Source organism: Mustela nivalis, assembly GCF_964662115.1.
Source record: "Mustela nivalis genome assembly, chromosome: 10".
NCBI classification, from domain to species: domain Eukaryota; kingdom Metazoa; phylum Chordata; class Mammalia; order Carnivora; family Mustelidae; genus Mustela; species Mustela nivalis.
Window position 1 is genome coordinate 39,599,572 of NC_139029.1, and position 14,569 is coordinate 39,614,140.

Genomic DNA, 14,569 nt, shown 5'->3' on the forward strand with positions numbered 1-14,569 from the left:
TCTCTTAGCTTCTGGTGGTGGCCAGCAATCTTTTGCCTTCCTTGGTATGTAGCTACATCCCTCCAATCTCTACCTGTATCATCACATAGCTTTCCTCCTTATGTCTCCTCTGTGTCTCCGTGTCCATTTTCCATCTCCTTTCTCTTGTAAAGCCACCATTGTTGGTTTTAGTGCCTACCCCAATTCAAAATAGCCCCATATTAACTGGATTACAACTTCAAAGACTCTATTTCCAAAGAAAGTCACTTTCAGAAGTACCAGGGATAAGAACTTACATACAACTTTTGGAGGACATGATTCAACCCATGGCAGCACCTTTAGCAAACTGGAGATAGGTGGCCCCTCTGGTTGGATGCTGGCCCTCTACTCATGGCTTTGGTGAGCAGATGGCCCTTTAGTGTGAATTATACAAGGGAATCCTTCCTCCTTGTGGAGGTAACTCCACACTAAGATACAACGTTCTGCACTTAGAGCCAAGGCTGTATTTCACTTTTTTTTTTTAAAGATTGTATTTATATATTTGTCAGAGAGAGAGCGTGCGCGCAAGAGCACAAGCAGGGGGAACGGCAGGCAGAGGGAGAAGTAGGCCCCCCACTGGGCAAGGAGCCTGGTGCCAAACTCGATCCGAGGATCATGACCTGAGTCGAAGGCAGATGCTTAACCAACTGAGCCACCCACCCCGAGGATATTATTTCAATCCCTAGTCAAACCCTGCTGTCCCCCTTGGCAAGACACACCCTATCAAGTCATATCAGACCCCGCCTGACTGCTCTGAGCTCAGCTGATCGCCTGGGCTCTATGCCTCCATCCCTGCCCACTTTATTTCTTCCATTCCCATACCCTAAGGGAATAACCCACTTTTGTTCTCTTCTGTCCAGCTTTAAAATGTCCTTAATGCAATGATCTGATTCTCTATCTCCTGTGAATAGCTGATATTTTTGCCTAGCCAGCATCCATTCTTTCCTCTTCAGGAAAAAGTGCCCTAATTTTCTTTTTAAGCAACCACTCCTCTCCCACTTTCAGTTCATCTGGTTTGAGTAGTACTGACCCCAGCCTCCAACTCCAGAGACGGAGCTGGACAAGACCTAGGCTTAGCCAACCAGAACACCTCACCTCTTGGCATCATTAATCCTAGAATAGGTACATGACCCAGGACTTTTGCCAATACTATTAAAGCAAAGACTCTCTATCCAGAGGGCTATATTGGTAGGGTAAGCCTGGAGTGGACTGAGAATGAAGCCAACCCAGAGAATCCTGATAATATAAGTTGATCACCTAGTTCCAGATGGGCCTGAAGGGAGATACACCACATGATTTTACAGGAACAGGAGCTAACAAATTCCCCTCCCACCATGACCTCTTTCTTTTCGTGTGATTATTTAAGGTGGGGATATGTCACTTATAATCAAAAGAATCTTGAGTGGATCCCGAATCTGACCCTTCTGTCACCCCTGCTCTGCATTTCCCCAGCTCTTCATCTGCCCTGGCCCTTCAGGGTCTCCATGCCTGAGTCCTGACAGATGAGGAGGAGCTAACCAGGCTAAAGAAAGGAAAACGGTTCCCTACCTTACTGCAGCAGGAACGGGTGAAGAACTGGACTGAATATGCTGTCTTCTTAGACTTGCTGTAGTTTGGGGGCATTGGCAGGTGGGGAGTGGGTTGGGCTGCTTTCCAGAGCTGTCAATTCTGTCTGCATTTTCTTTCATTTTCTGGTGGGCTCACCACTTTCTCTCCAGCTTGGCAGACTTGCTTCTAGCGTTGTCCAGCAGTAGAGCTTAACCCTTTGTTGGGGTACACACTGCTCCTTGGGATTCTCTGCATTCTCTACAACAGCCCGTGTACAGCCAGGAGCCACGGGATCCCCAGAAGTGCAAACTGACTGGCTGTCCCTGATCTCTTGCAGTGCCAGTCTTTCCCTGAAGCCATCCCAACGGTTATAACCACCCTGATTTTTCCCTATCCTGAGTCTGTCATGAACTTGCCTTGTCCATCATGAACTTGAATACTGCCTTGTACCGTGGCTTCCATTGCATTGGTGCTGGACCCGTTTTTCCAGTTTCTTTCTAAGATCTCAGAAGGCTACCCTCAAAGTTCGTAGCACAAGCCCAGGGAAGAGTCACTCCATAAATGATGTATAGTTCAGATGAACTTTAATGCACATACCATCATTGCCATTACAATAAGGATAGGAGATACATTAATACAAGCCAGTTTTTATTAATAAAACATGTCAACACAGAACAGGGAGACACTGCAGATATTTGCAAATGGGATCTTCCCTTCTGTTACTGTGTATACGTGTGTGTGTGTGTGTGTGTGTGTGTGTGTATCTTTGCATTTGTAGAAACTCACAATACCACTTAACATTTCATGTATCACTGAGAATAGCTTTCAGTATACAGACACAGGGATAATAATTGTTAAAAAGCCTGAAAACATCTGCTTAGCTAGAATCTTATGGGGAGAGATGTGAGCATTATTATTCCTTTCTCTGCTTAGTCCCATAGAGGGAGAACTCCAATTTTTGCTAATTGCTCCTCCTGAGGAACTCTGCTCTCCTATTATGGCACATCTCCTAGGCTGGCATGAGACCAGACCAGTCCCTGGTTGAATAAATTAGAAAGAGCAACTGGGGAGTTGAAAGTGGTGTGCAAATTGAGTAAGGTGACATTTCTCTGTGTAACTGCTGAGACCATCACCCTCTGGCCCCATGATATGAGGAAAGCCTCTGTTCTAAGTTTAATTGCATTAAGGGTATAGGGGTGGTGAGGAGAGTGTGTGTTTCTCTTCTTCCTTCTTCCCCACAAGCAGAGAGAAAGCCAGATGTACACATAACTGATGCCTAGGTTTTCTCTTTGGCTACCATCAATCCCCCCAAATAGGCCGGGTTCAGGATCAGGACTGCTCACTCCTTGGGGGCAGATCCTACCCTGTTCTGAGACCAACTAAGCCATTTGCTGCCTTTGTTATGCAGTCTCGAGCAGGTTGCTTCACTGATGCAGGCCTCAGTTTTCCTTATCTGAGTACTGGGAATAATAAAACCCACATCACAGGATTGTGTCAAAGACCACTGAAGCTTCACTGAGAAAGTACTTTGGGAACTGTAAAGTACTGAACACACAATTGATGATTTTTCTTATAATATACTAATCATAGTATAAATGGTCTCTACTGTCTGCCCCTCCTGGGCCCCAACCCCAATCACAGCTCACTGCTCTGTTCAGCATGCACTGACTGATTCTCTTTGGCAGATCTTAGCCTTTGCAAGTTTCTCTTTAGCCAACCAGATTTCTGGGTATAAGGCATGGTGACATGAGGTTAGGTTCCTGGGGCCAAAATGGTGGGGGGAGGGAAAGTTGGTAGAGCTGGACAGGACCCTTGGAAATGGCTCCAGGAGGGGTATGCCCAGTTTCATTCTGGGATGAATGCTGCCTACTCCCAGCCCCTCACATTTGCTCCATCTTATATGTCCACAATACTTCACAGTTTCTAAAATGCACTTTTGACTCTCACAACTATTTTGCAAAGTAGGCAAGATGATTAATCTCATTTTATAGATGAAAATATGTTTGTCCAAGGTTACACAGTATATCACAGGACTCAAACCCAGGTTTTTTGGAATCCTGGTTTTCTCAGCACTGGGGGGCATTTTTTAAAAAGTAAACTCTGCCCTCAATGTGGGGCTCAAACTCATGCCCCAAGCTCGAGAGTCACATGCTTTACCAACTGAGCCAACCAGGTACCCGTCAGTGGGGCATCTTTTGACAAAGGCTCCAGGACACTCTGCTTAACTAGAATGACCTTGTGTAGTACAATCATCAACACTACGTTCCGCATCTACCATGGGTGTCCGGCACTGCACTAAGGGCTTTACACTCATTCCCAAATTTAATCCTCTCAACAACCTCTTGAGACAGATTATTATACCATTTATATATATGAAGTAATTGAGGCTCCAAGAGTAATGATCTCAATGTCACACAACTATTTAGTAATGAAGATCCAAGGATTAAATCTGGATCTCTTGGACTACAAACTTTATGCTCTTAACCCCTCCACCGTGCTACTGTCTCAGTCCTCATTCTGTAACTTGATGTTTGGAGGGACTGGAAGACAGCTCAGCACAAATCTCTCAGTCTGTAGTTTCCAGGCTTCCAGCTGTATGACAGCAACTGTCCTCAGAAAGATCTTACCCAGGGGCACCTGGGTGGCTCAGTCATTAAGCATCTGCCTTTGGCTCAGATCATGATCCCAGGATCCTGGGATTGAGCCCCATTTTGGGCTCCCTGTTCAGAGGGAAGCCTGCTTCTCCCTCTCCCACTTGCCCTGCTTCTGTTCCCTCTCATGCTGTCTCTTTCATTCTGTCGAATAAACAAACAAACAAACAAACAAACAAATAAATAAGAAAAAGAAAGATCTTACCCAGCTCAACCTGGAACATGTTTAGTGCTTGGTAAATTAATTCTCCCCTGAATTGGAATACATATCTGGCTCTTAAACATGGATGCCTGGTATCGCTTCTCAAATCCATATGTCTGTCTGTACTCTGTTCTCAATAAGCATCATCAGAGATTCTTGTTCCTCTCCCCTCCTATTTACCTTTAGGAACCTCTGGCCTAGTACAAGCAAGTGTGGACCATCACATGCACTTAATTACTAAGATGCTTTCTGGAAGCCTGGGAAATCAAGGCCACAAGCCTTGCTGGGTGATGAGGGCAGGGGTCCACACAGCCTTGACTGTTTTCATCCTACCCAAGAAGAAAGAAGGCTTTCATAATGAAAATATTTCTGCCAAAACCCTGTTTGCCACTTGCAGCTCTGACAGAAAATGGGCCTAAAATCACAGCGCATTAGCTCCAAGAGGGCCTGCAGAAATTAACTGGTATAAACTCCTGAAGCCCAGAAATAGGGAGTGGCTTAATCAAGGTTGCCTATCCCAGCCCATTGGTAAAACTTGGGAAGAGATGCATCAGAATCTGAAGGGAGCTGGGTATTTTAATCACACCCCTCAGGGACTTGCTGATTTACTTTGTCAGACATTAGCCTTTCTATGACATGATTTTGTACCAACAAAGAGAACTCTTATTCAAGTCTCCCTGAGACTTCCTATTTGGCTAATTTGCTGTTTGGCCACTTCAAAATGATAGAGGAGAAGCAGGTAAAAAAGATGTCACACAACTCAGTGCAGTCCATGGTGTTCTGTCAAGATGGTGGGTGTCACTAAGTTGGTCGACCTAGGAAGAGATGTAGAGAAAAAGCAGCAGAGGTGTGAGCTGTTTTGTCTAGCTTCTGGGTCCCTGAGAGGCTAGTCTGCATGTGGACTAGTAACCTAACCACAGGAACCTTTTTCTGTGCTATCATCAGGGTTTGTGGACAACTAGTTTTCACCTTGAGAAATCCCTCTTCCTCCTCTATTCAGGCTCATGAAGAGAAAATGGTGAAGAACAGTTTTATTCCAGATTATACAAAAATCTTCAGCAGAAAGTCCACAGAAATGGAATATTTCTGAAAGACTCAGTGTTTAAAAATTAGACTTACTGTACTCTGGAGCTAAACAGATGTATTAAGGAGAAAACTGAGGAGCAAAGGGGGACAATGTATTTTTGGTTATTAAGTGTTAAGAACCTAACTCCAATGCGCAAAACTAAATGGGGACTTTGTTGAAAACACTGAAGTGTCTAAGAGAATCAAAGGAAGAGGTGATCTGCCAAACCTCAAGAAGCCAGAATCAGGGCTGAGAAAGCCACAGGACACACTTTCCCATCTTATACCTCTGCCTCTGTCTACACGATGGCCTTGTTTTTTCCTATTCTATACATAGGTTTAGGATAGGTCATCACAATTTTAGAGAACGCATCTTCATAATATTTCCCACTCAAAAGGGAAGAAAATAGCTCCAATTTCTTCTTTTCCAAATCCTAGGGAAGAATTCTGATTGGCCTTGCTTGATCACATGCCCACTTTACTGACAGTCTTCACTAGAATCACCTGTTTTGGATGAAGGAGTAGTAGTGCTACAAAAGAAGAGATGACTATTTCCAGAAGAAATTCTGGGGAGAAGTCATAGCTAGCTATTACAAGAAATGATTTACCAGGGGTCCTATAGTAAGTAAGGGGCAGATTCAGGGCTAGAAACAGAATTGATAAAATAACCATTATTAATAATAATTGAATAATTAATAATTAATAGTAATTGAAGTCTCTGGCTTCTTTTCATGTAAACCCCAGCATTTATATTTTTAAAAGATCTGTGCTGTGTAGAGGATGGACTGTGGGAGAACAAATGTGGACTAGGGAAACTGGTTATGAACTCTACGGTAGCTCTCTAGGGGAGAAACAAGTGGCTTGGACCAAGATCATGGCAATGGAAATGGAGAAAAGTAGGCAGATTTGAAATATATTTTAAAAGTAGACTCACAGGACTTGTGCTAGAGGTAGAAGGAAGGAAGGAAGGAAGGAAAAAAGAAAGGAAGAAAGGGAAAGAAAGAAAGGAAGGAAGGAAGGAAACAAAAGGAAAGAAAGAGAAGGAATTAAGAATTAAGAGTTCCAAGGTAGACATGGAGATGTCTGCTGGACACTCTGTATACACATCATTACCAAAGACTTGGCATCTAAAGCCACAGGACCAGATGAGGTCTCCAAGGAAGACAATATAGCTATAACAGAGGGACCAACTGTTCTCTTTTTAAAAAGACTTTATTTTTAAGTAATCTCTACATACAACATGCAGTTCAAACTTATAAACCTGAGATCAAGAGTCTCATGCTCTACCGACTGAACCAGCCAGATGCCCCTCAACTATCCTTTGGGCCATCTTTTCTGCATACACTGAATCCTTCTGCTGGGCCTCCAGCCAGGAATCTCAGGTGGGAATCACAATCGTTATTACAGTTAATTCCACAGAATGAGAAGCCAGATTCATCCCTCAGGGAGTAGCTAAGAAATAACCAAATGAATGGTGAAATATGCATCAAAACACCATACAGATGTGTCTTCATTCCTCCAAAGCAGACCCTTTGGAGAACTAAACAAATGGTGATATTGCCCTGCTGCAAACTATTGTGACGTTTCTCTTTGGGGATACCAGGTTTTAAGACCCAGGGAAATTTCTCAGACTTGGTTCCAGACGGCTTAGTGTTGCTTCCTTCAGTGGGCTGAAAAAATGGCCACAATATTTTATAGCTCCTTGCATCAAGAGATGGCACCTATTTCCCCACCCCTTGTATGTGACTTGCATTAGACAGTGGGACATTACCAAACACAATACAAACAGAGGCTCAAGAAGAAGTACTTCTACACAGGAGCTTGCCCTCTCTTGCTGCTAGAAAAATTTCTACCACCAAGTGAGCAAGTCTGGGCAGTCTTCTGGAAGATGAAAACACATGGAGAGTCACCTCAACCACCCTAGTCATTTCAGTTGGGACTCCAGGCATGTGAATGACATCATTCTAGACCAGAAGAAGAATCAGCCAACCAACCCCCAGAATCATGAGAAATAACAAATGTCTGTTGTTTCAAATCACTATGTTTCCTTATGTCCCTCAGAAGACAATAGTTAACTCTGAATCAGGCAGTCTAAACATATTTCACAGGTACAAATACTGTTTCTCTCACCCTTACTCTTTCTGGAGGATTTGTAGTTGACTAGTCACCAAAGGTTTGAACTAAAGGATGAAAGCTTGAAGAATATAAAGCAATGGTCAGTGGATAGCAGAGGTACTTGGGAGGCAGTGGAGATTTTCTAGGCCTCCTGAAACAACTCGACAAATGATTCAGTTTTCCCAGTTGTATTCTCATAGAATGATGTACCTTTTCTTCAGAGCACTTTTTAATTATATTTGGGTATTTTACAATGTCTAGACTAAACCACAAGCTACTAGACTCTAAGCTTCATGAAGACAAGGTTTGTATTTAGTCTGCCACTGATTATATCCTGACACATACATTTATTTATTGAATAAATCTGAATGCATAAATTTTAGTTTTGCCTACTTTATATAAGGGATGAAGGCCTTCAAAAACATCACTTAACAGTATTTGTATCTCACAGGCCTGTCTTCTCTTGCATGCAATCCCAGGCATGGGCTGATCCTCCAACTGTGGCAGGTCATCAGGAATAACTTAGTAGAGATGCAGAATCTGAAATCAATGAAATCCCAGGACACTGGTTACTGTAGTTCCTTCTCCTTACCCAAAACTCTCAGCAAACAAACCAAACAAACATTCCTCAAGACACTCTAGGAACCTTGACACCCAAGCAAAGAGCTTTGGAGCAGGAGCAGGTAATGTGAACAGGAAAGTCAAGTCTGGCAGATATTCTTATCATTCTCTGGACATTATCAGGCTGCAGTCACAAAGTAATTGTGAGACCAAATACTCTCAGAATTAATTAACCAATATCAGCTGGGACACTGGAGCCTGTCACTACCACCACTCCATATACCCTTCATCTGAGAGAAATCCGAATAAAGAAATGGAATGAGCATGAGTCAGAAGTGAATTTAAATGATATTACTGAGTGACTTGAATATGTTGGCTTTTCCAAGGCTATGTTTCCTTGACTGCCAAATTGGGATAATATTTTAGAAATAGCACCTCCATTAGACTATAGGTACCCTGCAGGCAGGGAATCACTTGTTTTCAAATATATTTATCCAGTGTTTAATAGCACCAGGCCCACAGTAGATACATTTCTGTAAACATGATAAATTTCTACATAGAGGAGATCCAAGACGAAGTCCTGACTCCATCACTAATACACTTTCAGAGTGGCCCTAGGAAATTTCCTTTTCCTCTCTGGACCTCAACCTTCCTCTTTGTAAAATGAGAAGCCTGGACAGGATTTTCTCTAAGCTCCCTTCCTGATCTAATATTTGACAAGCCTTGGCCATTCTACCCCGTTGATGCTCCTAGAAGTTAATTAATGCTACAGACTGAGGAGACAAGAGTAAGTCACGAATCACTTTGTATTTACTGATACATATGCATTTAAAACAGGTTCTGTAAAAAGCTACAACACCGTATTGCACATCTGGCCTACTTTTGCCTCTTTTGAGGTCAAGAGTTTTTGTTTTTATTTTTAATTCTTTATTTGGATTGTTAAGCAAAAGGAAAGCCAGGACAATTTACTACTAACATACTCTGCAGCTTGAACCTTGGTGGCTAATGGCACTATTACTGTGATTGACAAACATTGCACCGTAATCAGCTAGAAGCTCCTGCCTTCCACGCGGCAGAAACAAGGTCACAGAGCAGGGCTGGGGAACTGCCATCTAGCAAGCAGCTCTGCTTGTCTGCTGCCCAGCAGAAGAGTTTGCCACAATTACATTTGACTCTCGATTCTATCTGTTGTGAAGAAAATTGCTTACACTGGCTCCTGAGTTGTAAAGAATTTAACAATTTTTAAAAATTTCAGTCTTTGCCTGGATATCCAATATGAAACAAAAGATTATTGGATATATGTCCTAAAATATCCAAGGGTCAGTAGGAGCTCAGTCTGAAATCCAAGGACTAGAGCAGATGGGTGTTACTGCCCAGGAAAATTGTAATTATGCCTGACCTGTATAGACTTGACGGTGTAAAAAGCACATCTAGAACCACTGCCTGTAAAGGGATCACATCCTTCCGTGGTCAAAGAAGTCAACCAAGTCATTCCTGCAAAATGTCCCCTTGCTGGAGCAGGCAGCTGCTTAAAGCACTACTTGAGGGCTAGGTAAGAACCTCCTGACAACGGCTGATACAGGGACTTGAACTTGAGAAACGCTGGACAATTTTTGCTCCATCTCTTAGGACCTGGTTGCCTCAGAAACTACTTTCCAGAAGCATTAGACATCCATCTCCTCGGATTAGTCTGAATAGTTGAGAGATTTGTTAACAAAGAGACGTAAGTCTTTTCTCGAGTGGACTTAGAATCTGATGTCCTTGGGATTGAATCTTAACACGGCTCTCACACTTGCCAGCTGTACCATCTTGACCATGTTCTTAACCTTTTTGGGTCACAGTTTATTCATGAAAAATGTAGTACAGAATGTGGTAAGAGCATCAACGTTGGAGCCTACTGCCTGGATTGGAACCCCTGTTCTACTGCTTACTCATTATATGACCTTAGGCAAGCTAGAGAATCTTTTTATACCTTAGTTTCCTCATATTTAAATGAGGTTGATTATAGTGCCTCCTTCACAAAGATGTTGAGATGATAAGTAAATTAATACATGTAAAGTGCTTGGAACAATGTCTAGTAAGCATGACATCAGTGTTAGCTACAATGACACTGGGGGGATAATCCTCATCTCTTGGTTTTTTTCTGCAGATCAACTGAAATGATGAAGGTGAAAAAGAAAATCAGAGAGTTATGAGCACTAGAAGGGACCTTAAAGATTACCCAAATAGCACCCTCATTTTGTACGTGGGAAATCAATACTCAGAGATGGAGTGACTGATCCAGAGTCCAGGATTCCTGATTCCAACGTCCAAAGCTCTATCCTGTTCATTGCATCAGAAAGCAACTTCTCCGTAGGGCTGACTCTGGAGGGTCCTTTTAGGTAGTCCCTGGAACTATGTGAGTCAATGCACTTTCCTAGGATAATGAGAGGCATTTGAAATGGAGAGAAAACTTGGAAGAGACGCTTCCAACACCTTCTTCCCTCACCAACTTCTGAGGTAGCGTGTTAGTGCAGGGGGAAGATAGGGATTTGGGCCTGGCCTGGAAGGAGAGATTTTCAGGAATCACTGCTAGTTCCATTTCATTCTTTCAGCTAAAAACCAAACTTCTGCCATGTCTAGACAAACTGGAGTCCATTCGGTTTGTTTCTGGTATCAGAGGGTTTTGTGGTTTTGATTTTGGTTTAGTTTTTCCCTTCAGGTATTTAGTTAAGCAGTTTCCACTCGGAGTGGTTTCATATCCACTCTTCAGGAGAAATGAAGATTTCACTCCCAAGAGAATGAGTTTGGGATTGGGACCTGAGTTCAGCTTTCCCAACTTTGTTAGGGTCATGTCCCCTCAGATTTATCCTGCTTAGAATCACATTTCCCAGTCAAACTACTCAGGAGTGACTGAAAGATGGGTTGGGAAGAAAGGGAAAAATGGTAGGAAGACATTATAAATAACAGCAGAACTACTTGATTCAGAGAAGGCAGAGGTCGTGGTTTCTTTCTCAAATCATCTGAGGGTGACAGGAGTTGAAGAAGCACGGACTGTGAAGTCTCTGACAGCAGAGCTGGGATAAATGGGGTGAGGAGAGAAAGAAGAATTTCCAGGGGACAGATTTCAGCTTAAAGCAAAGAAAACTTTCTGATTATGAGAGCTGCCCAAGGGTGGTATAGACAATGAGCTCCCAGCCCTGCCTAGAAGGGTGTTTTAGAAGAAAGAGATTTGGTGGGGTGCCTGGGGTCGCTCAGTCAGTTAAGCAACTGTCTCTTGATTCTGACTCAGGTCATGATCTCAGGGTTGTGGGACAGAATCTCAAGTTGGGCCCCGGGCTCAGCAGGGAGTCTGCTGGAGGGTCTCTCTCTCCATCTGTTCCTCCTGCTCGCTCTTTCTTTCTTTCTAAATAAATAAATAACATTCTTAAAAGAAAAAAAGAGAGAAAGAAAATAAAAAGAAAAAGAAGAAGAAGAAAGAGATTTGGTTGTGAGGCCTGGCATTCACTTTCCAGAGATGTGAAGACTGAAACTGACTAGTCAGACTAGGTAACTCTAAATATTTCAAATTCTGGGAGTCTAAAAAACAAAGACCGATTTCATGGAGTTCCCACAGTTAAGACTAGCTGGAAAGCAGCAAAATCAGAAAGTCATGACCTGTTCCTTCATCTTGCCTGTGTTTCTCTTTTCTTTCTGTCTTTCTTGAGCTCACCCTCCTGCTCTTTTATATAGTCGGAACCTTTGACATTTTGCAGGGAATAATCTTTTCTTTTAAGTATATTTCTGACTCAGCCTTTGCTCCTTCAGCATCATTAGAGAGTCTGAGCTCTCTGGAGATTAGCTCTGGCCTGTCACCACAGCAACTGCCCGAGGCCCTGTGGGCATCCGTGGTAACAGGCATAGGGCTTTGAGAGTCAAAGCTTGGCTTGCAGTGAGACGAAGCCCCACAGGGAGCCTGATAGGAAATAAGCATGTTGTGTATGAGGACGTTTACTTTAATAGGATTAGCTGTGCAGGTGGGCCCTGCAAAGTATGCTGTGTCAAATTCTGGTAAATGGAAGAAATCTTATTTTAAAGACAGAAAGGAGACTCGCTTTCCAAGTCCCTGAAGTGAATCCCCCTTGTAAGATAGAGTCTTCTTTTGTAAAATGAATCTCTACCCATGCTGTGACCTGGCTCTTAGTCTAGGACTGGGTGTCTCTTAGTGGGACTATCTACAGAGAACTCAAGGGGCACATTTCTGCCTCTGCTGCAGGCAAAGGACAGCAGCAACTCAGCCTGCATGGGGCTGGGGGTGGACCGACTGTAATAGGGGAAGCAGAGTGGGTGTGGGGTCACAAGAAGGGGAGATCAGGAGGGTGGGCCTTGCCTAACATGAGCAGTTTTGCTGCAGCAGCGGTGGGGTGTCTGAGAGACGGGTGTTCTTGGAGGTGCCCAACACGGAGGGGTCTGTGTCCAGCGAATCAGACATCTTGTCACAAATGGCATCTACCAGGCGCTCGAAGGCCTGCCTCACACTGATGTTCTCCTTGGCGCTGGCTTCAAAGAAGTCAAACCCTAAGGAGAGAAGAGAGATAACAGTAAGGATTTTTCCCTTCGTTTTTATGCCCCATGGCCAGAAAACTCCAGATTAATATAGCTGGTGCAAAGCAGCGAAGCACGGAGGCCTAATTCCATGGCAGAGGATTCTGCTTTAAAGAGATAATACAGGGGTGCCCGAGGTGGCTCAGTCAGGGAAGCATCTGCTTTCAACTCAGGTCATGGTCCTGGGGTCCTGGAATTGAGCTCCACGTCAGGCTTCCTGCTCAGTGGGGAGTCTGCTTCTCCCTCTCCTTCTGCCCCTCCCCTGCTCATGCTCTCTGCCTCTCACTCTTTCTCTCAAATATATAAATAAAACCTTTAACAAAATTAAAATAAAATTTATAAATAAATAAATAAAGAGGTGGCACAGGGCAAGGGTTACCTGCACTGGCTGTAGAGTCAGCTAGATCCTGGTTCTACCATTGGCCAGCTGTGTTACCCCCAGCAAGTCACCTAATTCTCTTTATGAATCAACTCCCTGGTTTATAAATGGGGAGAATTTTACCTACCTCATTAAACAAGATAATGCAGGTAAAGTGTATAGCATTGTGCCTGACACAGAGTAGGTGTCATTAGGTGTTTTCTGAAAGAGTGAATATTTCAATATGTGTACACAGCACTTCACATTCTCCCAATGTGTTTCTCACCTCCATTACTTCATCGGATCCTCATGTCTCCTCTGCAGACCTTCTCCATTTCACTAATGCAGACACTGTGGCTTAGAGAAACAAGCCAACTTGCCCAAGATAAACAGAGGAACCAGTGTTTGACAAAGTCCAGGCTTTGACCTTTTTGACCAGGGCTTTTCCTCCTCTTTCCCCTGCCTTCCACTCATCTCAGCCTGGCAAGCTCTAGTCTAGGATCTGGAAGGCACCCCAAGATCCACACTGAACAAGCAAAGTTTCATTTGCCCTTTCCATCCCAAACTCACTGGCGTATCTCCACTCCATGAGGTTCCTCCTTCACAGATCCCCCCTAGAATTCCCCTGTATCTCTTCCTCTCCACACAAACCCTACATAAGGCACCTGGAGGACTGCACTTGATGCATGAGAGATCTTGTCTGTTTTGTACCTTATGATCTTGAATGACACTTTCAGGGACAATGAACAGAACTTGGCTGTCCTGGGAGAAATAAGAAAGACCCTCTTGATTCAGACAATATGGCTGCTTTCCAGCTGTGGAATTCTGGCCAGGTTGGTGGCAGCTCTTCTCTACATGTTCCTACCCTAGCCTCCTCCCTCCTCTTTTGTCCATCTGCCTTCTTCTTTCTTCTCTTTCCAGGCCCATCTTTTTTTCTTCTCAAAACCTTCTCTCTTCCCTTTCGTGTCACTCCTTCTTTTCCCTTATGTTCCTCATATTTTCTCCTTGGGATTCTTTATATTTGTTAAGCACCTACTAAATGTCAGACACTATGCCAGGAGCTTGGGAAATACTATCTTACTTCATCCTCACAACAGCCTGTGGGTAAATATAATCATCTTCAAATTATAAATGAGAAAATGAAGCCTCCAAGAGATTACATAACTCACACAAGGTCACATAGTTATATTAGCGGAAATTGGGTTTAGATCTGGATATGGCTGCCTCCGTGTCCATACATAGCCCTGTCTCCCACTTCTCTTGCTCTGTTTCTTTTTTTTCTTTCTCCCTTTCAATTTCTTTCCTTCCTTCCTTGACCATATGTTCCCCTCCTTACAAGTCCCTTTAGTCCCCTCTTGCCTTTTTTTTTTTTTTAAGACTTTATTTATTTATTAGAGGAGACAGACAGCACGTGCAGAAATAGGGGGAGGGGCAGAGGAAGAGGGAGAAGCAGACTCCCCACTGAGCCGGGAGTCCAAGGTGGGGGGC

The 14,569-nt window shown here is 43.5% G+C and overlaps 1 protein-coding gene across 3 annotated transcripts in view; it reads right to left on the reverse strand.

Annotated features, from left to right (window-relative positions):
* Positions 1-2,133: 2,133 nt before the first annotated feature.
* The window catches only part of RAB3B (RAB3B, member RAS oncogene family), a 76,220-nt gene continuing 63,784 nt past the window's right edge, over positions 2,134-14,569 (reverse strand). For 2 of the 3 annotated variants that reach the window (XM_082688468.1, XM_082688466.1), the window contains exons 5-6: positions 12,509-12,696; positions 2,134-8,139 (exon numbers count right to left, since the gene is read on the reverse strand). In XM_082688468.1, coding sequence (XP_082544594.1) covers positions 12,509-12,696 — 188 coding nt within the window. In that variant the 3' untranslated portion in view covers positions 2,134-8,139. Of the gene's footprint in view, positions 12,697-14,569 lie in introns of all 3 variants that reach the window. The other variant, XM_082688467.1, reaches the window with a different exon arrangement.